Genomic DNA, 27,627 nt, shown 5'->3' with positions numbered 1-27,627 from the left:
CATCCTTCTGCTCACCTGCAGGTTCCGCTTCCTGGAATGAAGTGGGTGGATAATCACAAAGGAGTTTTCAATGTAGAAGTTGTTGCTGTATCATCTCTCCATACTCAGGTAAACGTTAAGATCTGTCGTTTTAATAAAAAAATCTTGATAATCTTTTGGCAGTTGAAACACTGTCAAAGAGTTTGTAATGAAGAGTACAGTAATTACAGTAGTGAAATTACAATCTCGTTTTCAGTTCTGAGCCAGCAGACCTGTTATTCCACGTTCTGCTGTGTATATTTGAGAAGTTCTGCTTAAAAACATGAATAGTTTGGCCTTTATTCACAGGGGTTGAATGGCCAACAATGTTTTCAGACCTTTGACTGTTGTTTTAAATACAACAGTTCTAACATGCTGTCCAAGCATATGATGTTTTCTTGTTTTTCCTTTTCCTCCCTGTCGCTTTTGTTTCCCTGTGTATTTTTTTGTCTGTCTTTGATCCACAATGAGAGATGGCAATCGTTTTGACTCATCGTTTCAACTTTCGGTTTATTAATTCCTCGTTTGTCTTTTTGATGGTTTTTTGATGTATTTTGTTTGTGCTGTCAATAGTACTATGTCTTCGGTGCATTTCTGTCTGTTTTTCTAAAGAACACACAGTCTGTGGGCTCTCTAGCTTTGCCTGAACACTTTCTGAACTGGCTGATTAAAGCTGAGTTAGACGTATGGGCAGAGCTCTCACAAGTGTTGAGTTTCTGCTAATTTTGTGAAATTAAATGTCCAGGTAGAAGAGGGAAAAGAGAGAATCCATCAATGAGGACAAGTCCGCAGAGAGCAGTGTTCATTTGGGAGCTTCTTGCTGATTTCTGTTCTGTGCTTACGTGTAGGACCCTTACCTTGACAAGTTCTTTGCACTTGTCCATGCTCTGGATGAGCACATGTTCCCTGTGCGAATAGGAGACATGAGAATTATGGAAAACAACTTGGAAAATGAACTGAAGAGCAGCATTTCAGCTTTAAATTCCTCTCAACTGGAGCCGGTAGTGCGATTTCTTCATCTCCTGCTTGACAAACTGATTCTTCTGGTAGTAAGACCTCCTGTCATTGCAGGCCAAATAGGTATTCTATTTAAGTTTTATAGAGAATTACATAGCTGAGAATTTGACACTTCCAATGTTATCATATTTATGTAGAAATAAATAAGTCCATTTTTATCCTTTATTTTAGTGCCACTAATATACCATGTATGTTCAAAATGAAACATTCTGGCATCGAGACCAGTGATGATATACACAGGAGCTACATTCAGTAGAAAGGTTTTCAAAAATGGGTGGTAATTTGGTGTCCAAGTTGAGACACCAGAAAGGAGCCTGACTTTCAAAGTTGGATACCCAGTGCTTTCTTAGCACTGGAGCCAGTTAAGGTGTCTCCATACTGACATTCAGAAACTAAGGCTTTCAGTCTCACTAGTCACCTTGGAGAACTTTGAAATAGGTAAATTAAGACATGGATACTGTAGTTACTATAGCTGTTCTAGCCTGATTTTGTCAGCATGAATAATCCCTTCTTTTGCTCCCTGTTATGGACTTTGCCTAAATGGCATAACTGAGCATTTAATTAAACTTCTCAGGAAGGAAGCCTGCAATTCAAACACTGGTGAGGAAGTTGCTGGTGTGTTTTCTGAACACACCAGAATACAGGGAGGTGCTGACTGCAGAGGGAAAAGGAAGATGTACTGACATGGGGACTTTGTAAACCAACTTACGTTAGGTTTAGTTTGCAGTTTCCAGCTGCAGTCTGCTTCATCCCTAATTTGTTTAAAATATCTAGCCAGGTCCATGTGTGGATTTCTATGCTCAGTTTTTAGAACAGAATGTTACTTGAAAACAGAACGGAATTGCTCTTTTTCACTTCGTATTTTGACTGTTACTTAAATGGAGCCAAGAGTTAACTGCGAAATGTATGACAAATATCCAGAGGGCATCAGGTAAACCAGAATATTATTACCATTGCAAACTGGGGGGACAAAGTTGGGCTGATTCCAGAAATCAAACCTAAATTCATCAAGTGTTATTAAAATAAGAGGAAAAGTATCACTGCAACACCTGCCTCCTTGTCAAGTTGTTTATTAGACCTACTTCAAATACCAGTTTCAGTCTTTCTTGAGAAATGCTTGCTGTACTCTAACAAGCTTCACCATTTATCCTTTAGAAGGTGGATGAAATGCATATTCAGAATTTGTTTGTGGGGACTGCTGAAATCTAAAACAACTCCTTTTTTTTTCTTTTTTTTTTTCAGTTAACCTGGGCCAAGCATCTTTTGAAGCAATGGCTTCGATCATAAATAGACTTCACAAGAACTTGGATGGAAACCAGGACCAGCATGGCAGAAACAGCCTTCTTGCTTCCTATATTTATTATGTTTTTCGCCTACCAAATACCTATCCCAACTCACCATCACCAGGTAGCTCTTTTTTCACTTCATTTCAAGTCACAGTTTGTTAAAAGCAAGCAGAAAGCACTTCCTGGCAGATGCTCTGAGCTCCAATTGCATAACTGGTTCCCTGCCAAGTCCTGTTATTAACTTTCTCTGTGATGCAGTGTTGCCATTTAGATGATGAGTTTAATTACAGTTAGAGCCATGTCAGGGATTTAACTATTCAGTGGTCTTAAAGTGCCATTACTGAAAGAACTTGAGGTGAAATTATGACAAAATACTGTTCTATTTAGTTTGTTTTGTGACAGATGGATGGGGTACCCTGTGGTCATTCCTGCTTCCCAGACTCCTTCATTGGTACTTTAGAACTTTTATTCAGTTCCAGCAGAAGTCGATGCGCTGGCAGAGGAGTCTGAAATATTTAAAAACAGATGTGCACAGGAGGGAATCACATTGATTCCACCTCTGCTGAGAACAAGAAAGGCATCTACTGGAATGGAGATACAGAAAACCAGGCTTTGGAAGGCCTGTGGTTCCCAGCACTTGCTTCTTGCATGGAATGGAAGGCCGCTGAGGAGACTGGAAAAGTTGTGTGCTTAAAACTGTACTTCAGAATTCAGTGCTTTACTATTTCCAGTCTGTGATCTGCCTAAAGGCAGACCTCGTGCTGGCTGCCTAAAGCCACAGGGAGCTTCCTGCTTCCCACAGATCACAGAATAAAACAGCATGTTGATCCCATCTCCCAGCTGCTAACCTTGGAGCACCAGGCAGGGGAGGCACGAGAGATTTCCTTATGGACCAGAGCTACTGATTATGTAAAGGTTTTGCAGTAAAAAGGTGGAAAGCAGGGCGGGATGGAGGCTTTGACTGGAGGTGCAACAGGATGTTCTTTGTATGGCACCGTAGGTCCCGGTGGCTTAGGGGGATCAGTGCATTATGCCACCATGGCTCGATCTGCTGTCCGACCAGCAAGCCTTAACCTGAACCGCTCACGGAGCCTCAGCAACAGCAACCCAGATATATCTGGGACCCCCACCTCACCTGATGATGAAGTTCGCTCGATCATTGGCAGTAAGGTACAAACGCACAGCCAAGGGGCTCGGGGTGGTGGTGCCTTTTATTCCATATCTAAAGTAATAATGGGGAAGTTCTCGTGTTTTATTTCCTATCAAAAGTTGTCCTCACTAGCAACCCCATTTCAGACTTATTCTAATGGTTATGGATAACACACCTGATACTGCTGGAAATTGCTGCTTCTGTCTCTGATTTATTAGAGACCATCCTGCCAGTGTTACTTCCACAGGTACGGTGGCTGGGGCCGGAGTCCTTCTGGACTTGCCTCCCCAAGACCAGTAAGACAAGGACAGCTTTCTTCTCACTTCTCACATGGCCAGCAGCTGTATCCTCTGACTAGCTGTTACGTCTCCCCAAACCTTGCATCCCCTACTTTGCCACCCTTTGATCCCAGTCTTACCTCCCAAACCAAAACTCTCTCTTCTCCTCTGTGTTCAGCACTAACAGCTGCTCAAATGCTCTCTGTGTTACTTATGTCCAAAGAAAGTACCTTGCACACAGCAGATATATTCCATGGCCAGAAAGATTTCACTGGGTTAGCAACTGAGCTACAATCTAGCTGCGGTATGAATTTATGATGTACTCACTCAGCATCCACAGTGACTCCCCACCTTTATGGTGGGGAGATCTCATTGTGGCCTTCCAGTACTTGAAGGGAGTGTATTAACAGGAGGGGGAATGGCTGTTTACGAGGGTGGATAGTGATAGGACAAGGGGGAATGGTTTTAAACTGAGACAGGGGAGGTTTAGGTTGGATATTAGAAGGAAGTTTTTCACCCAGAGGGTGGAGAAGCACTGGAACAGGTTGCCCAAGGAGGTTGTGGATGCCCCATCCCTGGAGGCATTCAAGGCCAGGCTGGATGTGGCTCTGGGTAGCCTGGTCTGCTGGTTGGCGACCTGCACATAGCAGGAGGTTGGAACCAGATGAGCATTGTGGCCCTGTTTTAATCCAGGTCATTCTATGATTCTGTTATGATTCTATGGCCTTTATTACTTGCTGAAAGTGGCTTTTCAGTGAGTGGGGGCAGATTAGTGCAAAGCATCTGGTGTGGTTTTACTCCAGCTCTTAGTGTTCTAGGTATATGTATGCATGTTTATGGCATTTTTTTTTGGACTAGATTTTCTTAACCTCAGTTATATTGTCTGTTCTGGGAACATGGTTGTCAGGGCTTTCAGTGTAATCAGTAGAGAGAAAAAAAGCTTCTCAGCAGATGATTTGTGCCACACAAGGTATGAATCACCTTCTTGTCCCCTCTTGTGAGTTCTGAATATGTAGAGCTGCTACTAATACTTTGTACCTAAAATAGGTGACATGAGGCAGGACAAATCTGTATTGGTAGATCTGTTACCTGAGAGGGGTGCCTTAGTTCATTTTGGGTTCTTTTTTAATGTTTAAACTGAGACAACTTCCACCAAGATGAGACACTTTCCTACCTGTGTCCTTCCAGCACAGATGAGTCTGATCCTTTTGATTTGATCCTTCTGGCAAAATAGCAGCCATCAGCCCAACCAGGAAAGCTTGACAGAGTCTTGGATTTTATAAGGAAAACCTCTTTGAGAAAGAGGTTACCAAGTTCTAAATTAATAGTGACATGCTTTTTTGAGCAAATAAGATGCTGAAGTAACATGGATAGACAAATAGTTATTTGTTTCATCAAAGTTTGGACTTCAAAGTCTTAAAATCTTTTAAAGACCACCTCAGTATCTTGCTGATTTATCAACCGTGACCTTTTGTGAAATGCCATAGGCAGTAATGTGCACATGAAATTCACACAGGGTATCAGAAGCTTAACATGGTCTGGCAGAGTGAATAATGTCACAGTACAAAATGAAGAGAAATTTTGTTCTAGAGGTACTCTGGGCTTTAAATATGCAAATATGTCCCTAATTGCTGCTGGGGAATTTTTTTCTTTTTCATGTTAGCCAGATAGTATCAGAAATTAAGCTTGGTCTGACTATACAGAATGTTGGTTTAATGTAATTGTTTCTGTTTCTTGATGTGACTAGAAACATGAATACTTCCTGAGATGCTGAAAGGAGTATAGGGATGCATAAATTTCTATTCTGTTTCTCCAAGCAAAGATTTAAGCACGTACACACAAATAAGGAACTTATACTTCACATTGAATCTATCTGGAGTCTTTCTGCTTTTAAAAAGAAAAAATAATTTTGGTGGAACTCTTTAGAGCTCAGTCTTCTGTTGTTTCTTATTGTAATGTGTTTGATAGTTTTGGTAAAGTTGCTTTAGGTTTTACTTACATCAGCATTATGCTTAATTCTGAGCATTCAAGCAGGCATCCCCTTTACAGGATTTAGATTTCTGTGGTTTTGCATGATAGAGGAAGGTTTAGGTCTTGTCACTTATTTTGCCTTCATTTGTGAACTGAAGCTATGTAAATTTTATTCCCTACTAAAGAGGATTTATTAACTGTCTAAAAAGAACATGATGAGATGTTTATGTTTAAAGTATTCCTGAAGTGTTGGGGATGTGCTGGGAAGAAACAGAACACTCTGAGTGTCATGGCTCTGATGATGGATGTTCACAGATGTGCGTTCTGTGCCCAGCTGCAGGTTGAACCCCAGAAACAGGACAGGATTTAACAAGAGTTTTGTGCACTTGGAAGTGACTTACCAAGCCAGAGAAGCTCTTGCACTCTGTTATCTTCCAGAGAAGTATGAAATGAAGGAATCTCTTCAGATTTTTACAAAATCTGCTTCTGTGAACATTGGTTCTGAGGATAGACATGTACAAAGGCTGTGATTAGAAAGCATAGGAATGAAAAAGGGAGTGGGTTAAAGGCATTTTCAGAATTAGATCTGGCTTTACAAAAGGTGAACTTAGTTCAGCATTCTGCAAAGTTCTTTGATTTGAACTCATTGTGAGCAAAGTAAAACATTTGTATGGATCTATGCAGGATGGAGAGGTTTGATTTATTATTTCCAAATGGTAATTGAGATTAAAACACTCATTTTATCTCTTCAGTATATTTTTATTGGACAACTCAAGCAAAATACAGCATGGCTGTACTTTGCATAGAGAATAGCTCAATGTATTAATGATTTGAATCCCAGGCTCAATCCTTGGGTAGATTTGTCTTCATGAGAGAAACAAGCTTATAGGCGTGATGGACTTTGCAGTTGATAATCTTTGTGATGAAATAGTCTGCACCTTTGCCTCACATATTGGGAAAAAGCTCTGGGCTGGCACAGAAGCTGGGATAAAAGCTCTCTCAGGTGAGGGTCAAAAATGTTGTGTGACGTTTATAGGGAATGTCTATGGCATTGCACAACTGCCTCTATTGGAGGCAGATCCTGAGACCCATGAACGTCCACTGCATCCCACTGAGTGTTCCTGACATGGGAACAGCCTGGATAACAAACACGAGTTTGATTTTTTCATTTTCTTCATCCTGAGTTTCTTGAGAGGAGAAGAGACTGGAGGGAGAGGAGGGATCTGCAGTAATTTTGCACAGATGATCCACTGAGAGTTAAAATTGTACAAATGAGATAAATCTTTTGAAAAAGCAAGGTAATTTTTCAAATGTTTTGTTCAGCAGAGCAGATTGGTTCCAGAAAAGGTATGTCCTCTTTTCTCTGTTTGCCACAGTGCTCAGAGGAGATGCCAAAAGTCTACTGGAAGCTTCTCCACAGGTTACTCCACCAATGGTGCAGGATTTTTACTCTATGAAAACCTGCGAGAGCTGACAATTGGATCTCTTTGAGTTTCCATAGCATTTCCATAGGATCTGTAGAGCTTATAGTCTGTGGGCTAGCAAGTAGTCTACTTTAAGAAAAAGATCTGAGGAAAAACTGAGAGCATCCTTTGTTTTTCATATCCGAGCACTAATTTTTTTCTGTCACATAAAAAATTTGGTCTGGCTCCATCTACTGAAGTGCTGGATTTCAACTGATGGAAGTGGGATTTTTCAGGAGGAGGATAGTTTTTGAATGTCAAGCACTACAGATAGAACAGGTTGGACTGGAATATTAATGTAGTGTACATGTGTGATGAGTTACAAAAGTAAGCCTCTCAACAAATGCAGCTTCAGCAGTTCTAATTGGTGATATGTTTGCAGTGCACCTGGTTTGATTGCTTTTGAGGACTAAGATTTGACTATTGTATGGCATGCAACATGTAATATTTCTTTCCTTTCCCAACTGCTTTCTATTACATGCCCAGGGTTTAGACCGCTCCAATTCCTGGGTAAACACTGGTGGTCCAAAAGCAGCCCCATGGGGATCCAACCCCAGCCCAAGTGCAGAGTCAACACAGGTGGTGTCTTCGGTAGAGGTTTTTCTGGCTTTGTTTTCTCTGATGTTTCCCTGTAGAATATCCTCAGTGCATACTCTGATTTTGGTGGTTTGCTTATTTATTTACTTGTTTATTTAATTGTTCTTTGAAAACTTTGAGTTTCGTTTTATAAATCAGCATCCTCTCCCCCACCACCTCACTGCACTGCATGACAAACCCCAAAACTTGTGAACGTGTCCCCTTCTTTCATTTCAGTGGTTGCTGGTCTGTGAAATGTAAATGCTGTGACTTCTTTTCCTTTCTTTTTTCTCTCTTTCTCTCTAACACTAGTTTCAGCTTCAGGTGGAGCACATTTCTAAATGGGAACATCAATCACAGCCCCATAGTTTTGTCCATGTTTGCCATTTCTTTTAATGTGAACCATTTTGCCATTTTCATCAAGCATTTAGTATTCATAGTCCAGTAATCCTTCATGTCTGTTTGAGTGGAATATTATTAAACCAAAATTCATACACGTGTAAAATTCTCTCTTGGAAGATGTAAATTTAAGTGCCGGAACCAGTGACTCTCTGGGTCCAATTGTATCTGTTCCATGTTGCAAAGTATGAAAACTTTATAGCAGCTTTGGTCAGAAAGCCTTAAGTTATTTTAGCCCCCATTGCCTGCTGCTTTCCACTGCATGGTTGCCTTGAACATACCTCTCAACTGTACTTCCTTTCAAGTTTACCACTCTTACAAGTATCCAGTCACTTGTACTCCTGCCAATTATTCCCACCAGAAATAACTTAAGTGATTTTCTCATTCTCTGTGCCAGTAGCAGTGTTACATCCCCACGTACTTGGTCTGGTAGAGTGAGAGGTATGGTACTGAAATTACAAGTATTACTTCCTTGACATATGCATGTTGATAAAATAGAGTGATGAAAAGGTTTCATGCTTTGCAGCACTAAATGTCTTTGTGCATAAGAACCTGCAGTTATTTAAATAGCCTATGTGTCTTAAAACAGTAAAAAGTGCTGTCATGTTGCCTAAAGCAGATCTGTAAATGAGTAAGACTTTGAGAATGCATAAGAAGGTGTAAAGGCAGTAAAAGCCTACAGTTGGAACAGTATTTTTGTAAACGTACGTTGTCCTTGAGCTGCAAAACCCATCCACAGCAAACTTTAATGTCCTGTCATCATTCATTCATCTCCACTCCGTAGGCTACGGATCGAAGTTGTAATCGTATGTCTTCGCACACTGAGACGTCAAGTTTCTTACAAACATTAACAGGACGGTTACCAACTAAAAAGGTAGATTTCAGTGAAGACAATTGATGTTGTGGGGCAGGGAGGTCAAGTCATTCTGAAAACATCTGTTTTATCTCTAGCCTGGTTCTTTCTGAGATCGTTAGGAACTGCTGTTGCTTAACACCTCTGAACATCCAGGCTGTGGTGAATATGAAGTATTCTGACAGAGCTGAATTGGGAAGAACAAAATGATCAGGAGTAGCTTGTCTGATTTAATGTCCGTACTGTATGGAGCCAAAATATCTATGGCTTTAAAATAAATTACGAATAGCACTGTCTAGAAATGTAAAGGACACATCCTTGTGTGCAAAATTACAGTGTGTTAGATGGTTGGCACTAAAGATGTGTTCTGAACTCAGGTACATAGGTGTTAATCCAGAAAGTGGGAGGGAGTTGCTTTGGAAGTGCATTCCCTTTAGGGAGATGAGATCCTACTGAACAACATCAGAAAGGCAAAATGCCAGACTTTTGTATGATGGAAATGTGGTCACTGACAGTGTCCAGTCTGTGGATTGGTACTCCCAAGAAAAGAAATCTAAAAGCTGATTCTTAGCCCCACGTTTCTTTCTTACTGTTTTAAGTCCTTTCTCACAGTAAATGTATATCTTTGTACAAATTGCTTTATATGTCCACTTTTTACTCCTTTTTCCTGCAAAAATCAGACCAGGCAGAAAGGTAGACTTTTAAAATAAATTAATATGAGCACCAAACCTTTTTTTTCTTTTGGGTGGGTGGAAAATCCTTTTGACACTTGAAATTCAATTTTGAAGCGAGATGCTTTGGAACGTTTCTCACATTCCATATCATGACATCATCCTTCATTGTTAGCTGGGGATTTCTTTAAGGAACCACCACTGCTGTCATGTTCTCAGTTATTATTTTGCTTAATCTCATTGTTTGCCATACTTTCCATGGACCGTGCTCCCATTTCTCATACAGACTGTTTTGTGAGCTGCTGCTGAGGCTTGGACTAACTCTGGATTTGCTTCTGTGTAGCTTTTTCATGAAGAGCTGGCCTTACAGTGGGTCGTGTGCAGTGGGAGCGTGCGGGAGGCAGCCCTGCAGCAGGCCTGGTTCTTCTTCGAGCTGATGGTGAGCAAACTGGAAGCACTTTGCTTATTGCCTTAGCATTCATCATTTAAAACACAAACAGCAACAACCGAGTCTCCCTCCTGCTTCATTTCCACGAGTGACTCCACTGTAATTTATATTCCTATAGGTGAAGAGCATGGTGCATCATTTGTATTTTGCTGACAAACTGGATGCTTCAAGAAAGAATCGTTTTCCTGAGCGTTTCATGGATGATGTAACTGCTTTGGTCAGCACAATTGCTGGTGATATAGTCTCTCGGTTTCAGAAGGTAATGACAAACAATTAAAGTGAGCTCAGGTCAGAGCTCAGGCACCAGACCCTACTGTGTTCTTTGCTGATGCCTAGACCAGGAATTGTCATTTGGATACATTGTATTGCTCTATTACTGCTCACTGTGTTCTTTGTCATTTTCCATTTTTCTCTTCCTTCTCTCCAGGATACAGAAATGGTTGAAAGGCTCAACACCAGTCTTGCATTTTTCCTCAATGATCTATTGTCTATCATGGACAGAGGATTTGTTTTTGTTCTTATTAAGACCTGCTACAAACAGGTGAATGCAGATAAATGTTACGACTTAGCTGTGATCCATGGCATAACTCTTCTCTTAGGCAGACAGTGAAGTATGGACAATTCTTAATTTGCTTGTAAAAATATGACTTGTATATACATCTTGTACTGCTACGTGTGCTGTTATTGGCTGGGAGGTGTGTGGCTCCTGCACATCACAAGTTTAATCTGCAGCACAGAGAAGTGATGTGGATGGGGTCGTGTAATGATATCGAGTTGTTTAATTCTTGCTTTGGAAGCAGTTTTGGGAGTGGTAGTGGGACAGGAGAGCCAGTGCTGCATTTGTAATCTGCTTTGGTGCTAACTGCAGTCTTACGGATTGAACTTGCCAGGTGTCTTCAAAGCTGTATTCCTTAACAAACCCAAGTAACCTGGCATCTTTGAGGCTGGACTTCCTTCGCATCATTTGCAGCCATGAACACTACGTCACCTTGAATTTACCCTGCAGCTTACTCACACCGCCTGCATCTCCATCACCATCTGTGTCTTCAGCAACTTCCCAGGTATCCTGCAACAAGGGCCCTTTGTGGGAATTCAAACTGAGCTTTGTTCTGAGGCTTGAATCACATGAGGCAGATGTATAATCCATAATTTCAGTCTCTGCTTGCTAGTATTTGTTGGAAGTGTTTATTTAGAAATTAACTTCATTTAAGAAAGAACAAGTGAACAGCTGGAAAGCACACAGACAGAGCTCTCACTTGAAAGGCCCCCCTTTTCCACTGACGTGCTGGGGAAAGCCTGCAGTGGATGGATGTGGGCTATGGGAACCATGCAAGGGTTGCAGGCAGTTTGGGTGATGATGTGACTTTGGCTACAGCAGTTTTGGTTTTACTTCTTCCTGCAACATCTTGAACCTGGAAGCATCTCTCACATTCAGGCTTTGGAGGAAAATTTAACAGTTTTTCCTGCTTTGTAGGTTTTCACTTGTTTTGATATTGTATTATTGGAAAAAAAAAAAAGAAGCCCATCTGTGTATCCCCATATTGTCCACACACCCTTTTGTCCCAAGGACACCTAATCCCTTTCCATGTTATGCATGAGCATAAATGAGCCATTAAAAAAAGACTTTGTGCACTGTTGCCCTTTTCTTATAAAACAAGGGACTTCCTGTATACTGTAGTGTTGTCCCAACCTGCTCAGAAAAAGTAAAGTAACAAGTGTTTTGAAAAATTAATTAAACTTAATCAAATTAAAGCTTTCTTAAGCCTGAGGAAACCATCCATGCCTGAGTTAAAAGTTTAACTAATCCACTTTTCAAGGTTATTTGGCTTAGCTTCTCTAAGGCTGTCTTGTAGGGGAGAAGGCAATAATGGCAAACAATTAAGAGAAGAATTAGAGAGCTTGGATATATTGTAGTTAAACGTGCCTACATCCAAACAAAACATGAAAAAAATAGTTTATCTGGGATCGTGTTTAATTCTGAAAATTGCTTTTGTTGTGTTTCCTAGGCTTTGACTCTCTGTGTTCCAAGGATCCTTATGATGCAGCTGCTGAAACTTGGTTGTGGTTTTTTTTTTTTCCAGAGTTCTGGGTTCTCCACAAATGTCCAAGACCAGAAGATTGCAAATATGTTTGAATTGTCTGTGCCTTTCCGTCAGCAGCATTACTTGGCTGGGCTTGTGTTAACAGAACTGGCTGTCATTTTAGATCCTGATGCAGAAGGGTAAATCTTTGCAATTTTTTTCCTCAAGCATTTTTCTTTAGTTCCAAGTAAAATGTGGATAGCAAGCAAGTTCTGGCATGGCCAGAGTTAAGTTACATTTGTGAGCTGAGAAGGTAAGGGACCTGTTCTTCAACTCTGAGAATTCTTTTTCCCTGCCCGTTTCTCACTGGCACTGTGAACATGAATCATATTTTTCCAGCTAAGGGGGGAAAGAGGGCACAGGGGCACCACTGGAGTTCCAACAGGAAACTGCTTTTATCAACTATAACAAAAAAATAATTCTGTGTTTAAGAAGTCTCCGTTGTTGGTGTTTTTAAATGTTACAGTGCATTTTGGCTGTGGTCCCCTCTGCTCTGTATCAACATAAATTATGCATCAGTGAGACCCCCATGGGTTACATAAATAGACAAATAGAGTCAAGTGTGCAGAGTTGGTCAGTGACTTGCCTGGATTGCGGAGCAAATAATTTTTTGAAGTGGGAGTGTAGCCTGTAGTCCTGACATCCAGTCTGTTACTTGTATTATTTAGGGCTGTTTTCTGCCTTACTCCTTTCAAATGGATTTCAATAGAAATTATTGATTGCTTCTGCAGTCCTAAGTTCTCTCACAGGCATTTTCTCAAGATGGACCCAGAAATATCAGCAGAGTCGACGAATACTGATGATTCATGGGTAATTCTGCCCCTTCCCCAAGAGGTCTCAGGAGTTAAACATTAATTCTGTTTCTTGTTGGAGAAGAAAGTGATGCCATAAATGAGTTTGTTGTCCTGTACATGTGCACAACACATTGTAGTCCCACTTGTTTGGTCTGAAAAAGCAGCAAATCTTTACCAATTCACACACTGCAGAAATCCTGTTTGTAGAATAGGAACATCCTACTCCCTGGTTAGAAACGAGGTCCTGTCTCTGATCTCCTCTGGTCTTATTTTCACAGCCTTTTTTTTCTCACATACTTGCTTTTTGAGCTCTGTCACCGTGATGTTCTCAGCCCTTAAGCTTGGACATGGGTGCTGATCTTTGTCCAGCTGCACAGAGGAGCTGTCAGTATGATTTTGTGTCCATTAGGGAGACAGCTCCTCTCTGGGGCCCTCTGTAGACATCAAAAGCCCACTGATACCAGTTCAGTTCTGGAAATACCTTTTAATCAAAGGCTCCTGAATTTTGGTTAAGATGTGTATCAGTAATGCATTTATTTGTTACAGTTTTCCAGAACAACTTGTGGTTTTGCAGCTTATTGGCTCTTCTCAGGATTAAATCTGTCTTTGCCCTGATAGATGCACCATGGGGTCTATTGTTCTCATGCCTGAGAAGAGTTCTAATGGTCAGGTGGGAGGATCATTACCAGATAATCATCTGGTTTTGACAGATAATGGAGGTTTTGGCATGCTTACCATTAAAATATTTTGGCCACCGTTGGAAAAAGTTTCAATTGATCCCAGGAGTGGAGAGGGATGCCCACCCATTTAGCTGCTCATTCCAGTAGAGCTTTGCATTAGATCTTGATAGGTGATGTAGAGCCTTTTATTTATTCCTTCCACGCTTTTGTTCCATTAGCAAAATACATTACATTTTAGCTCACCCATTGTATAAGAACTCCTTGGATTCCATTGAAAAGGAAAGACTGCAGCGCTGTGTTGCCTAGGGGCGACGGTTTGGTTACATCCCTCTGTGCTATGTGCTGTACAATAACACAACATGTCACAGTCCTCCTCCAGAGCACCTGTAGTCTAAAAGAGGAGGCAGCACGTGGATTAAAGAAGCTAGAGAGTCAGCCCAGGCAGATAGACCTCAAACAGATGCATGTCTTGATTATTCAGTGATAATAACAATTACTGCTCATTTCATGGTGCCTGTGTTGCCCGTGTTGACTGACATTACAGGGCAGATACGAGAAAATCAGATTTGACCCTGGGTATTCACCAACAAAAGTCAGTTTTGCAGACGTGTGCACTGTTGTCACAAATCCAAGGCTGAGATGTCAGAGGGGCTGGTGCAGGGCAGCAGGATCACTTCATTGCGTTATCAGACAGAAAGATAAGCAGGTCACATTTCCTCCTCCATACAGACTGATCCTGTACCCGTTCTGTTCAGGAAAAGGGAAAAAGAAACCCATGTAGCCCTAGGTTTTAATTACACTGCATTGTTTGAATGTGCTTTCCCTGTGCTTAGTTCCATTGCCTGTAGGATAGCTTGTTTCCAGCTATTCAAGTGCAGCCTAGATGCCACTCCTTCAAAACAATACAAAGCTTTTTCTTTTAACCTTAATTTGAAGGTTGTGCTGCCAGTTATTTAAATAAGCATTTCATTCCTAGCTGTTCAGGATCTCATTGATAATGACAAGGCAGCTGTAGGATTTATATTGGTCTGATGTAAAAAACACAGAGAGAAATGTAGTTTCATTACCTGATGCCTTCCTAACCTGTACTGGTGCCTTTATAACCTCTTTATACCCACAACAAATCCAGTCAGATCCTCTCGTCTTTTTTAACCAGAACTCAACTCTACTTTTCAGGTAAAGTGGATACTGCCTGAAATTCGGCCCTTGTTTTAATACCACAGGTCTGAACACTGAAGCTTATGTTTTGCTACCGCATCATGTATGAGCTTCTTTGGCTGCTTTGTGCATGGGGTAGAGTTGTTGCATTGGACTGGTTTGCCTCCAGAAGCAAATAGCTACAGAGATACATGCTATTTGCTCTGGGAGAGTTTGCCCTCTGTGTGGTGGCTGAGGGGACTGAGAGGAGCAGAGTGAGTTCTCAAGAGTCAAAGGGGTTTATGTTCAAAAGGCATGAACACCAATAGGCTTACACATAGTCTTCTACAAGAGGGAATGGAGCTTGGGCCCTGCCATTGTTTGCATCTTAATAATGAGGAAGGCCACTTCTTGCTGGGTTTTTCCTTCTGCCCCTCCATTTCTCTGACAGTTTGCATTCAGCTACTGAGCTGTAGTCTGTTTCGGTTGAATAATTGCATGGGGATTCAGGGAACTGAGGCAGAATCTTCCTGATCATCTGATAAAAGCAATGTTCTGTTTTAGGAGGGCTTTTCTCTCTGTAAATGGCGTTAAATAAAAACAGAAAAGAGCACTACAAATGATGTCACTAAACCTACTCTAAAGTTCTCTCCCCGTCCTCTATATTTCCCTATCTCTCCTAGCATTCTTCAGTTGACTCGGTACAGCAGCACTGCAAAGCTGGGGCTTTGTATGGAAAATGTGAGGGTGCTTGCATCATGTTGAGCGTACACCTCAGCAGGATATTTTTATACCTTTTATATGGCATGGTCAGCAGCCAGCCATTTTTAAAATCCTTGGGTGATCAAAGAATATGTGCAATGACAGTTTATGTGAAGTTAAAAATAAAAACTAGGATTCCTTTTCTTCTTTTTTTTTTAACCGAAACCACTCAGTTACAAAATACAGTTTGCTTTGAAGGTATTAACTAATCTGTGTGACCCAACTCTCTTTTAACAGTTTATTTGGATTGCATAAGAAGGTCATCAATATGGTACACAACTTACTGTCCAGTCACGACTCGGACCCGCGGTACGCTGACCCGCAGGTAAAGGCCCGGGTGGCAATGCTGTATCTACCTCTGATTGGTGTGATCATGGAAACGGTGCCTCAGCTCTATGATTTTACAGGTATTTCATACTCTGTGGTATGGGTATATGTTCAGCTGCTCACAAAGTTTGAGTGTTTCTTGTCTAGAACAGATTCCGTTGGTTCTAAAACAAGTCCCGTTATTGGTGGATGAGGTCGTTTGTATTTCTGAAGTATAATAATTTTGATGTGTTTCCACATCCATTTCCTAAAGTGCACTTGCAAAATCCTCAATGACTGAACACTCAAAGCTGCATTTGGCCACTTGTTTGCATAAAGTGAAAAGTGAGCAGTGCATTTTAATTGCTATCTGCGTAAGGCTGGCCTGTCTCTCTGCTCTGATCCGATTCAAAAGTCATCCCGTATACTGTGCAAGGCTCAGAACAATTAGAATCATAGAATCATAGAATGGTATGGGTTGAAAAGGGCCACAGTGATCATCTGGTTCCAATCCCCTGCTGTGTGCAGGCCGTCAACCAGCAGCCCAGGCTGCCCAGAGCCACATCCAGCCTGGCCTTGAATGCCTTCAGGGGTGGGGCATCCACAGCCTCCTTGGGCAACCTGTTCCAGTGCCTCACCACCCTCTGAGTGAAAAATTTCCTCCTAATATCTAACCTAAACCTCCCCTGTCTCAGTTTAACGCCATTCCCCCTTGTCCTATCACTATCCACCCTCATAAACAGCCATTCCCCCTCCTCTTTATATGCTCCCTTCAAGTGTTGGAAGGCACAGTGAGTCTCCCTGGAGCCTTCTCTTCTCCAAGCTAAACAAGCCCAGACCCCTCAACCTTTCGAAGGTTAAAAAAAAGGAGCAGAGTTCCTCTACTTCCTTTCTGTGTGTGCTCGAACAGCAGCTCATTTCAGGTGTGCACAGTGTCCTGCAGAGAAGCAGAGGTGTCAGCTCAGGGCAGGGGATCTGGTCTGAAGTAGTTTGGGATTTGGGGTCCTTGCCATCCTTTGAGTTTAATGGCACAATAAAGCAAAAAGTAAGGTTGTGGTGTGGAGTGAAAAGTCTATTTTCAAAAGTGTTCTAGGTATTGAGGTTGTATAGATCGCTTTTAAAAACTGTTACTGTCTTAGCCTTGCATAATCCCAAATAACAGTAAACCCTATTTACTTGCAGGACCCTATCAATGGGTGTGATGTTTCTCAGTTTGCCTTCCTAGATGGTTCAATGAAACAAGCACTGCGGAGGGAGGCTGGGGTTGAGTCTGGGGATTAAAATGTTGAGTTTGGGGATTAACTAGGATGTGTGTGTTTCTGGCAGAGAGTCACAATCAGCGAGGGAGGCCGAGCTGCGTCGCTGCTGATGATTATGAAGGCGAGAGTGGAAGCATGATAAGCCAGACAGTTGCCATGGCCATCGCAGGAACATCGGTCCCTCAGCTCACCAGGCCCAGCAGTTTTCTACTCACCTCATCGGTACAAAGCTATTCCTGCCTATTCCTTGACCCTCACCCTGTGTCAATAGGCAAATATTTACATGTGCACGCCCTGTAGGGCTGATCAGTGAGCAGCAGAAACTCGTATCAGTTTGTGGCTGGGTGTTGTAGAGGGTGAAAGACAAGGGAACAAATCACTTCTGCGTGTTGTTGTACCTGTCTCATTGGGGTTATAAGTGTCAGGCAGGGATGAGAATCAACAAACCTCAGAAAATGTAAGAGTTTTCTGATAAAGATTCTCTCTTTCTGAAACAATTGCATAAAAGCTCTTTGAATTACAGTGGTTGTTGTAAGTTCTAAGCAAAAATTCCTACCACATCCAAGTCTTAACTAGCTGAAGATGTAAATGGGCCATTTCCCTTGTTCTCTGCACAGGAAAGGGAATCTCCCCAGTTCTAGCAGACCCTTCCATTTCTCCCTATTCACTTCTGTTCCTACCTGGCAATTATTTAGGCCAGAGTAGTACCTTATGGAAATCTTTTCAGTGGTGACTGAAGCATTTTTGGATGTGAAATCCAATGTGACAAATGTCTTGTCCTGTGTGTTTTAGAGTGGCAGGCAGCACTCCACCTTCTCAACAGAGTCCAGCCGCAGCCTTCTGATCTGTCTCTTGTGGGTGCTCAAGAATGCAGATGAAAGTGTCTTACAGAAGTGGTTCACAGACCTGTCAGTGCTGCAGCTCAATCGCCTGCTGGATTTGCTTTATCTTTGCGTATCCTGTTTTGAATACAAGGTACTGGTATTTAAACCTCCTGAAGTTTCTTCTAAGGCTCGCAGAGAAATGTAACACTCCCATCCTTTGTACTATTCCAGAAAGGCATTTCCTGCTCTCTCAGTATTTCCTGTAATCTAAATCCCATGGCTAAGCACTTCTCTGTGCAGCCTCTGGCCTTCTTCCATGTTTACTTTTCAGTCGTGTAAGTGTTTCTTTCTCCTTTCATTTTTTATGTAGCTTGTGTTGCTTGCCACTCATCTGGGTACTGTAGCAAGGTAAAGGAAATATCTCTTGATCATTTTGCTTGCTCCCACAATAAGAGAGCTTTTTGAAGTGTTGCTGGATCTGGGTAGATTATCTAGTTAGCAACTGAAGCTATGTTCCTTTCTTTCTCTCTTCATACAGGAATAATATTTTGAGTTGTTGCACTTAGTAAATAATCCAAATTGAAAGCCTCTTCCCTCACTATCATTTGAAACTTGCAGGGTAAGAAAGTGTTTGAAAGAATGAACAGTCTGACGTTCAAGAAGTCAAAAGACATGAGAGCCAAGCTAGAAGAGGCTATTTTGGGAAGCATAGGAGCAAGGCAGGAAATGGTCCGAAGAAGCAGAGGACAGTTAGGTAAGTAAAGACATCTTCTGCACTCTACATATTTTTCAAAAACTGCTACTCCCTTCCCTAAATGGCCCAGGGATTAGGACAAGAATCAACTAGGTTCAGTCTCCTACTCTGCTGGAGGCTTCCTGGTACATGTGAGTCACTCACAGTGGGCTATATTGAATAAATATTTTAGAGACATAATTAATGATTCATTTCACAGAGTTAGGGACCTTTGTACTTTTTTTTTTTTTCCTAAATCTGACCTGATTGCCTTTATCCCTTATCTGGGATGTTGTGTGATGAAATTTCCCTGCCTTCCCAGCAGTGACAATAAAGACAGAAAGCCTGTGAAGCAGGAAATGGGATCTCAGCACCATCCTGAAGACATCGCTGTCTTCAGCTGACAAACAGTAATGTCAGACTGCTGGGGATTGCTAAACCTAGGCTCCTGAGTAGTCCAAAGAAGTTGCTTCTCAGCAACCCTGATAGTTACCTCTCAGCAGTCTGTCTCAGTTAGCTCAGTCTATACTCAGTACTTGGGTGAAAATGACTGCAAGTCAAGTTACTTCTCATGGCACTTAGTTAGAGACCATATAAACATCTTGGGTCTGAGTGCCACAGCGTTGGATCTAAGGAATAAGTTATAGCTGTCACCTGTTGCTTGTTAACAACCTAGAGTTGCTACTTAAAAATAAATAAATTAATTAATTAAATGGCTATTATTATTATTATTTTAATATTATCCTGCAGAGAGAAGTCCTTCTGGGAGTGCTTTTGGAAGTCAAGAGAATTTGAGATGGAGAAAGGATATGACTCACTGGCGTCAAAACACAGAGAAGCTTGACAAGTAACTCTGCCTTATCCTTCTATTTTAACCATGTCACAGTGCCTGTGGGATTGCAGGGTCCCTCTCACCACTGATGGTCAGTGGCAGAGGTACACCTAGCTCTTGTGTGAGCCCGTTTGAGCCCTCCACTGGAGCAGGTCTGGCAATGTACAAATAGATTTTTGCCTGACACTGCCCTGTTTTAACTCTTATTTTCCACCATTCCTTACTTTCTCAGTATTTTTAAATGAGATTTAACCAGACTAATACAATCCATGGCCTTCTAAAAATCCTGTAGTAAGCTGTAATTTAGAGAGAAGATTCATGAACAATATTCACAGATAGCATATATATCCCATGTCATATTTCCTTTATTACATAAGAGCATTCTGGAGTTGTCAAAGCTCACTTTCCTTTCCTGCCCTAATCCATCACTTTGATTGTTTTTCCACATGTGCTGTGCTTTTAGAAGCCACAAACCAGCCAGGTACTGTAGTGTTGGTGTGCAGTTCTTACAAATTGCCATTTATACATCTGCAGACTCAATCATCACAGCCTTGTTTGTGATGCTTGGCAGAAGTTTTCAGTGTGTGTGTGTGTGTGTGTGTGTGTGTGTGTGTGTGTGGTGTGTGTGTGCAACTGGTTGGAATGAGCTCCTCTTGCTTATTACACCCATTTCCTTTATAATTCCCTGTCCCAGTGTGGCTTAATCTGGAAGGCTCAGGAGTTGTGTTTGAGCTTTGCAGTGCACGTTTTCTGTTTTCTCAAATTGCAACCTGCAGTCTACATCCTCCCAGCAATGGAATTGTTCCTAATCCTAGGAAAGTAATCTCAGCCCAAGTGAAGCTCTGAAGAAACTGAGGAGCCAGGTCCTCAGCCTGGATGGAAGTCAGGCCAAATTTTACCCTCAAAGACATAGAGATACTTCTTGGATTTGAAAGTACATCTTTACAGCTTATCATTATTTTTCCAACACAGAAGTGTAATCTCTTGTTAAGTAGTGGCTTCTAGATGCTCCTGGCCAAGGCATCAGGAGAGCCAGATCAACAGTGTGTTTTAAACCTCCTCGCAAAGTGATGTAGGCATAAATTTCACCATGGTTCAACTCGAGCCATGGGCACTTACACTGGATTAAAGTTTGGCCTGCAGAATTCATCCTTTCACTACTGATACAGGGGCTGGGCCTCCCTCTTTGGTCCATGAGGATCAGGCACCAAGCCTTCATGTTCTGGAGACTGAGGAGTAGATAATGAGTGTATGACCCAGCTCCCATGGGAAGCTGTGTGGCAGTTCGTGCAATACGGGTTCCAGGAACGCTGCCAGCCAAGTCAGCTCCATCCTCCTTGATGTGTGCTCTGCTTGGATTTTGTCAGTACTCTGCATCACACCCTCAGTGTCATTTGGCCTGGCTTGAGTCTGTCAGAGATGGCACCTGTGTCGGGCAAGCTGTAGCTGGGCCCTTTAGATGTAGAACTGGGGCTTTGCCAAGTGCAGCTCCTGTCACTGAAATGAGGTGGTTTCTGCCGAATTCCTGAGACCTCTGGTGTGAGTGGGGATATGAACTTTGTCAGCCTTTTGGGGGAAGTGAGTGCCTGGTATTAAACAGCAAAGTTGTGTAGGTTTTTTTATTCGTGGCATGAAAGATATTCTTCAAAAACTGTAATGTACTGTAGCATAAGAGGGCAGAAATCACACCTCCACGCCATGCACTCTGCCCTGCAACTATTCTGGCTGCTGGGAACAAAGTGCATAAATACCAGCTCGTGTAGCACCACCGTGTGTCCATAGCCTACAACATGAAACCATTCGTTCTGTTCCTGGTTTCGCTGTTGCATGCCTTACAATGCTACTAAACCAGTTTGAGTTGGACTTTCATTCTAAATGCTTGTTGTCTTCCTGGGAGAGTAACAAAGTGTCAGAAAGTAGTGTGATCTCTCCTGAGCATGATGAACGTAAATCACCTGTAAGTTTGTATATGTAAAAAAAGCAAGTCTTTCTTCCTGTCCTCTTAATGGATGCATTAAAGGATCTTTGTGTTGTCCAGCAATAAGTATGTGCATTGTAATCAAAGGGTTCCTGCCAATGAGGAAATATTTTCAAGTGAGAATAATATGTGGGTTTACTTCTTAAACAGAAGCTAATTTTATTGCTTTCTTTTCTCCGAATAGATCACGAGCAGAGATAGAACATGAAGCACTTATTGATGGAAATCTTGCAACAGAAGCAAATCTAATTATTTTGGATACACTAGAGATAGTTGTACAGGTAAGGATGGTAGAAGAAAAGAGATGTAATGCCATTAGGATCACCTGGTCAGGCAGCAGTTTATTAAATAGAGCCTTCCTGCTATTCTAACTGCCTGAACACTGTCAGAACTGTTCAGGTCTACTGCTGCAGCAGGAAGGATTGTAATGCCTCTCCTCATCCTCAGCCCTTTACAGTATGGTTTTTAATTACTGTAGCTTTCTTCAGACTTTTTGAAAATTGTTCCTTTTTTGTAGTATAAGAAGTATTTGTTTTTAAAATTCCATTAACAAACAGTAAAAATTGGCTAGTATTGCCTTATTACAGCAAATTCCTCTGGTTCCTTCTCATATCTGCCTCAAGTCATTCAGTTCCAGGTCGGTCTCCTGTGCCTGTACACATTGGCACAGTGCAGGAAAGCCTCCAGGCTCCTCGCTGTGGTACAAAATCTGTCTGTTTCCTCTTTACCCACTAGTGAACATGGACACACGGCAGTTTTGTGTCATTCCATCTCCTTCAGCTCATGGGTCAGATTTCCATCACCTGGAGCTGATTCAGAAATGTGACTGTTACACAGGCTCAGCAAAGTGGGCAGTTTTTCCATGCCAGAGGGGTTTTCAGCAGGGTTATTACAGCTCCCCCAGGAGGTTTGCTTTTGCTCGTATGACCCTTGGTTTGCTTTTGCCTGCAGACTGTTTCTGTGACGGAGTCCAAAGAGAGCATCCTCGGTGGGGTGCTGAAGGTGCTTCTGCACAGCATGGCCTGCAACCAAAGTGCACTTTACCTCCAACACTGCTTCGCCACACAGAGAGCTTTGGTCTCAAAGGTGAATTCTCTGCAGATGCTGTAATATATCCTGAGCAGTGCAAATGGAGGATGGGGCTGTTTTTTCCCTTTATATCGTTGTCACTTCACCAAACATTTATTGTTTTGTGCAGGACTAATTTTCAAGGAATGGGGTCTCGGGATGGATAAAACCTGAATGGTTTTTGTGATTGGGGTCCTCTATTTATGCACTTTGGGTTTTATAGCTGTGCACAAGGGTGCAGTTCACGAGGAGTGAGTGTGGTGTGGGCTCCTGCTGGCTAGCAGATGTACTTAGCCAGCAGGCAGTGCAAAAAACAGCTGAAATTAAGGATGAAACTTGCTTAAAATTGATTTTATTTTTTTTTACTTGAATCATAATTTAAACTATGATTCTGCATATGTACTGGGAATAGCCCAAAGATTTAAGCCTGAGTTTTTGGAATCAATGTGAATCAATCCAAAGTGTAGATGCAGGAGCAAGGAGCGGTGGGGTAGGTAAAATGAATTGTCTTCCAGTGCTGCCAGAGACTCTGCATCTCTCTAACTGTAAAAGTGAAGTGATTCAAACCAGCACAATTCCCCTCAAAGCAGAGGGGATTGAACTTCCTCTAATACTGATGTATGCTTGCTGCTAAGATCATCGTGGCCTTTATGTCTGAGTGCTTGCTTCTGTCTGTCCAGGCAGTAGTTTTCTCATATGCTGTTTTTCCAGTTCCCCGAGCTGCTGTTTGAAGAGGAGACTGAGCAGTGTGCAGATCTGTGCCTGAGGCTCCTGAGGCACTGTAGCAGCAGCATCAGCACAATACGGTCACACGCGAGTGCCTCACTTTACCTTCTGATGAGGCAAAACTTTGAGATTGGGAATGTGAGTATCCTGCTGCACTTCATTAGCTTATTATATGGGAACTGGTTGGGGACCTCTGGACGGAGCACTGTGTATTCAGTCATGTGAAAGAAAGGCTGTTAGAGGGCTTATCAGCTAGACAAGCACGAAAATGAGTTAGAAATACTGGGATTTTGTTTTCCTCCAGATGTTACTAATTTCTAATTAGATCTTAGGTTTACTAACTCGCATGTGCTTCAAAGTGTTAAGAAGGTTCTCAGCTCCAGCTCCTCCAGCTGGTATTGTGCAAGTACCCACGTGCCTGTCTGTCACAAAGTGCTCAGCCTTGCTCAGCAGAACTGGAGGGATCCACTGACTGTGGGCCCAGGGACTGATAGCAGTGAGTGTACAGTATTGGCAGGTTGTTGAAATACAGTTTCTCTGTTGCAGAACTTTGCCAGAGTGAAAATGCAGGTGACTATGTCTCTCTCATCCCTGGTGGGGACATCCCAGAATTTCAATGAGGAATTTTTACGACGTTCCTTGAAGACTATTTTAACATATGCTGAAGAAGATCTGGAGCTTAGAGAGACAACATTTCCTGATCAGGTAAAAGAACCACAGGAAAAGTGGCATTTAGTTTATTTGCAGCCTGGAATATTTGCATGAATTCCTTGAAGGAGGTTCATACTTTTTTTGTGACCTGAGTACACCAAACCCAGATCCTTGATTAATTCTGACAGTGAGGTAACCACACAAAGGCTCAGAGCAGCTGTGGTCCTGGCATAGCAGTAAGTAGCTTGATTCCCTTTGCTACTTCATTACAACAGTGTATTTTTTACAGGTCCAAGATCTAGTGTTCAACCTCCACATGATCCTCTCTGACACAGTTAAAATGAAGGAGCACCAGGAAGATCCAGAAATGCTAATTGACCTGATGTACAGGTAGAGTCCATACTCATTGCACAGCAGGGACAGTAGATGTCAGTGTCCAGCTGGTGTTTGAAGAAGCTTAGTACTTATGGCACTTCTGTGTTTAGAGCACTGAGTATTGTGTTGCTGTGAACCTTGCTCATGCATTTAGCAATCATTTTACTTTTAGCTTAAGCTTGTTTTGCACTGCTTCCCATGATTCACACATCACCTAATATAAACACAGGTAATTGCTCTTTGGTTTTGAACTCAGATGTTGTTCATTTGAGCCCTTACAGAGCCTAGTTTTGGAGCAGTGACACTGCAGTTCCAGTCTGCAGGTGAAATATGAAATTTAGTCAAGAACTTCAGCAGTCACCCTTAGAAGCAATGTGCCATCACTAGGTTGATCCAGTTGCTTGCCCACCAGTAGCTAGCTAAGAAATCTGTGAAGTGATTGTTACTTAAACAGAAATAACTGCATACTAATTGCAGAGTTTTTTTGTGTGTTTTTTTTTCTCTTTCTTTTTTTTCTTCCTCCTATTTTTAACTAGGATTGCAAAGGGCTATCAGAATTCCCCTGACCTGCGCTTGACCTGGTTACAGAACATGGCTGGAAAGCACTCAGAGAGGAGCAATCATGCAGAGTCAGCACAGTGTTTGGTCCACTCTGCAGCCTTGGTGGCTGAGTATCTGAGCATGCTCGAAGACCGAAAATACCTCCCTGTAGGATGCGTTACATTTCAGGTAGAGGTTATCTTCTGTAGTGTATTCTGGAGTTTTGTCACTGCTGCTGACAGATATTCCTATGTTTAGACATTCACACTGCATTCACTCAGTTTATTTTGAGGAGAATGCATCATAGCAAGTTCTGAAAATAATCTTTATGCTTGAACACGGCTTGATTCCCCTGAGCCTCTCATCTGTAGGCTGAATGAATCCAGTTGTGTTTATTTCTTCATGTAAGTTATATTTCTTTACCATCTGTTTAGTCCAGTCACTGTGAAGTGAGTGCAGTTGTTCCGAAGTAACTTATGGAAGGGTTGCTGTGACTCACATTTGGCAGGGCAACGCTGAGCAGAGCAAACAACCACACAGTTAGCTGTGAACACATGAGCCACTCCAGTCAGCTTAAGCATGTGCTGAAGTATCCCATTGTTTCAGAAGGAGATGAAACAAAAAGCACATGACAGCTGCTGCTTTAAACATTGTAGGATTTGATTTAAATCATCAAGCTTTCAAAGTGTTGAATGTCATTGAAATTGAGTACAAATTTTTACCTGTGTTATGTCTCCTTAGAACATATCTTCTAATGTTTTGGAAGAGTCAGCAGTTTCTGATGATGTTGTGTCACCAGATGAAGAAGGTATCTGTTCTGGAAAGTATTTCACAGAAGCTGGTCTGGTGGGATTGCTGGAGCAGGCTGCAGCATCTTTTTCCATGGTAGAAGACTTGAATTTCTTTCTCTCTCTCCTTCTCCTGGGCAACGTAATGGGAAATGTTTTCTCAATGAGACTGTGTAGCTCTGCTGTAACTGCTTAGTTCACGTGGAGCATTGGGAGTTTGAGCTGCTCAAGACAGCTCTGTTTGCCCTCTCAAGTGAACTGCAGTGAGTGGGGTCGGGGAGCAAAGGGCTTTTTGGTTTCCTAGCATCTTTATTTCAACACTGCACGTTTTGGAGCTCACAGTGGCAGATAAAGGCTGTACTGTTTTTTTTCCTGTTCAAAGTGGACGGGCTGAGAGCTTTGTGTGAGCAGTGTTAGTGAGCTGGTGGTAGTGTATCCATCAGAAACAAATGAAAACAAGTGAATTATATGAAATATTCAGTGGGTTTAAGTACAAGCAGCAGTAACTCTGGAACAAAGAGAAGTGCTGTAGCAGGCTGGCTAAGTTGCATGGTGCATTGTCTCTTTACATTGATCATCTCCGTTAGAGACATAGGCATATTGTAAGGAAGAGGTGCTGATTACATCACAGTGCCTTTTGGCTCTGTAAATGCTGGGAGTACGTATCATTCTTGCTGCTGAACTGATGGAGCTATCTGATGGCCTTTGTTTTTTAGGCTGGCATGTATGAAGCAGTTAATGAGGTTTACAAAGTCCTTATTCCTATTCATGAAGCTAACAGAGATGCCAAGAAGCTATCTACTATTCATGGTAAACTCCAAGAAGCATTTAGCAAGATTGTCCACCAGGTAATGATTTGGATTTTCAGCTGCAATGTGAATTGTGGTCAAATAAAAAGTACCTATCAAGGAAAAAAACATTTTAGTAGATTACACAAGAACTGCCAAATGGTGATCTGCAGTAAATGCAAGGATCACTAACTGGAGTTTTCTCTCTGTGTGTATTTGACTTAAGAAACATAGGAGGACATCGCATATCAAGTTTTATTGTAACTTCAGAATTATCCGAGCGTTAAAAAGTTCCAATCACGTGCCAGTTAATTCTTTCAGATGTTGTTTTAAAATGTATTTTGCATGCTCTGTTTCTGGGAGAACCACTGTTTCTTGCCTTTAGCCTGGTAGGTAATGCTGAGAAATGTTGGGAGTTTTATTTGCCTGTTAGAATGTTAGCTAAGTTGTTGAAAGAATCTTTTTAAACTTGGTGCAAAACCCACCAGCAAAGGTGCTGAGGATTTGATGGGAGACTTCACCAGCCTTCACAAAGCCCAGCAGACCTCAGCTAAGCAGGGGATGAGAGCACTTGGCAACTTTCTAGAAGCTTCTAGGAGACACTTGATGGGTGCATGCCTTCATTGCAGGCAGACGTGGGCAGTATGTGCCAGTGCTACTCTGAGCCCTCACCCCGCCAGCTTTCTGGCTTTGGGCTGCTTGGTACACTGTTGTCTGTTGGTATAGTTACCCTTATGCTGACAGTAGATGTCAATCAGTGCATCAACTTCTTGGGATCCAGCTGGTCTTCAGCAGCCGAGGGCCTGGTTGTTTCCCATGTTCTGGCACTGCCAGGTTTGTGAGGTTAAATGAACCAATAAGGAACAATCATTGGGCGTCATTCTGGGCCAGAGAAGTCTGTTTTGGTTGCATGATGTCTTAAAATCATTGAAACCGTTTCAAGTTTATGCTGCCTTACATTGATGGTCATGTTTTGGCCTTTGGACTTTTTTTTTTGTTTCTGTGACATGCGCTTTTTACTTTTTATTACACAGAGTACTGGCTGGGAGGTAGGTAACTCCGTTTAGTTAGTAAAGAACACTAATAGATTTATCAGATGACTCACGCCAATGCTTGCCCACATGTGCTAGTTGTGGGTATTTCTGTTGCTGTCTGCTGTTAAAACTGAATTCATT

The 27,627-nt window shown here is 42.0% G+C and overlaps 1 protein-coding gene across 1 annotated transcript; it reads left to right on the top strand.

Moving 5' to 3' along the window:
* LOC100550503 (dedicator of cytokinesis protein 7) lies at positions 1–27,627 on the top strand. The gene is made up of 25 exons (XM_019618722.1): positions 1–108; positions 867–1,098; positions 2,278–2,442; positions 3,322–3,491; positions 7,670–7,762; positions 8,943–9,032; positions 10,026–10,121; positions 10,249–10,389; positions 10,558–10,671; positions 11,021–11,191; positions 12,212–12,351; positions 15,822–15,991; positions 17,217–17,371; positions 17,942–18,124; positions 18,592–18,727; positions 19,457–19,553; positions 21,701–21,797; positions 22,468–22,602; positions 23,296–23,448; positions 23,857–24,015; positions 24,251–24,351; positions 24,873–25,065; positions 25,618–25,761; positions 26,381–26,512; positions 27,487–27,627. Exons 1-25 carry the CDS (start codon positions 37–39, stop codon positions 27,517–27,519), a joined length of 3,372 nt encoding a protein of 1,123 aa, XP_019474267.1. The 5' UTR covers positions 1–36; the 3' UTR covers positions 27,520–27,627.

The sequence above is a fragment of the Meleagris gallopavo genome, chromosome 10, assembly GCF_000146605.3.
Source record: "Meleagris gallopavo isolate NT-WF06-2002-E0010 breed Aviagen turkey brand Nicholas breeding stock chromosome 10, Turkey_5.1, whole genome shotgun sequence".
Lineage (NCBI taxonomy): Eukaryota > Metazoa > Chordata > Aves > Galliformes > Phasianidae > Meleagris > Meleagris gallopavo.
Note: the sequence above shows the minus strand (reverse complement) of the source record. Positions and strands in the feature narration are given on the sequence as shown.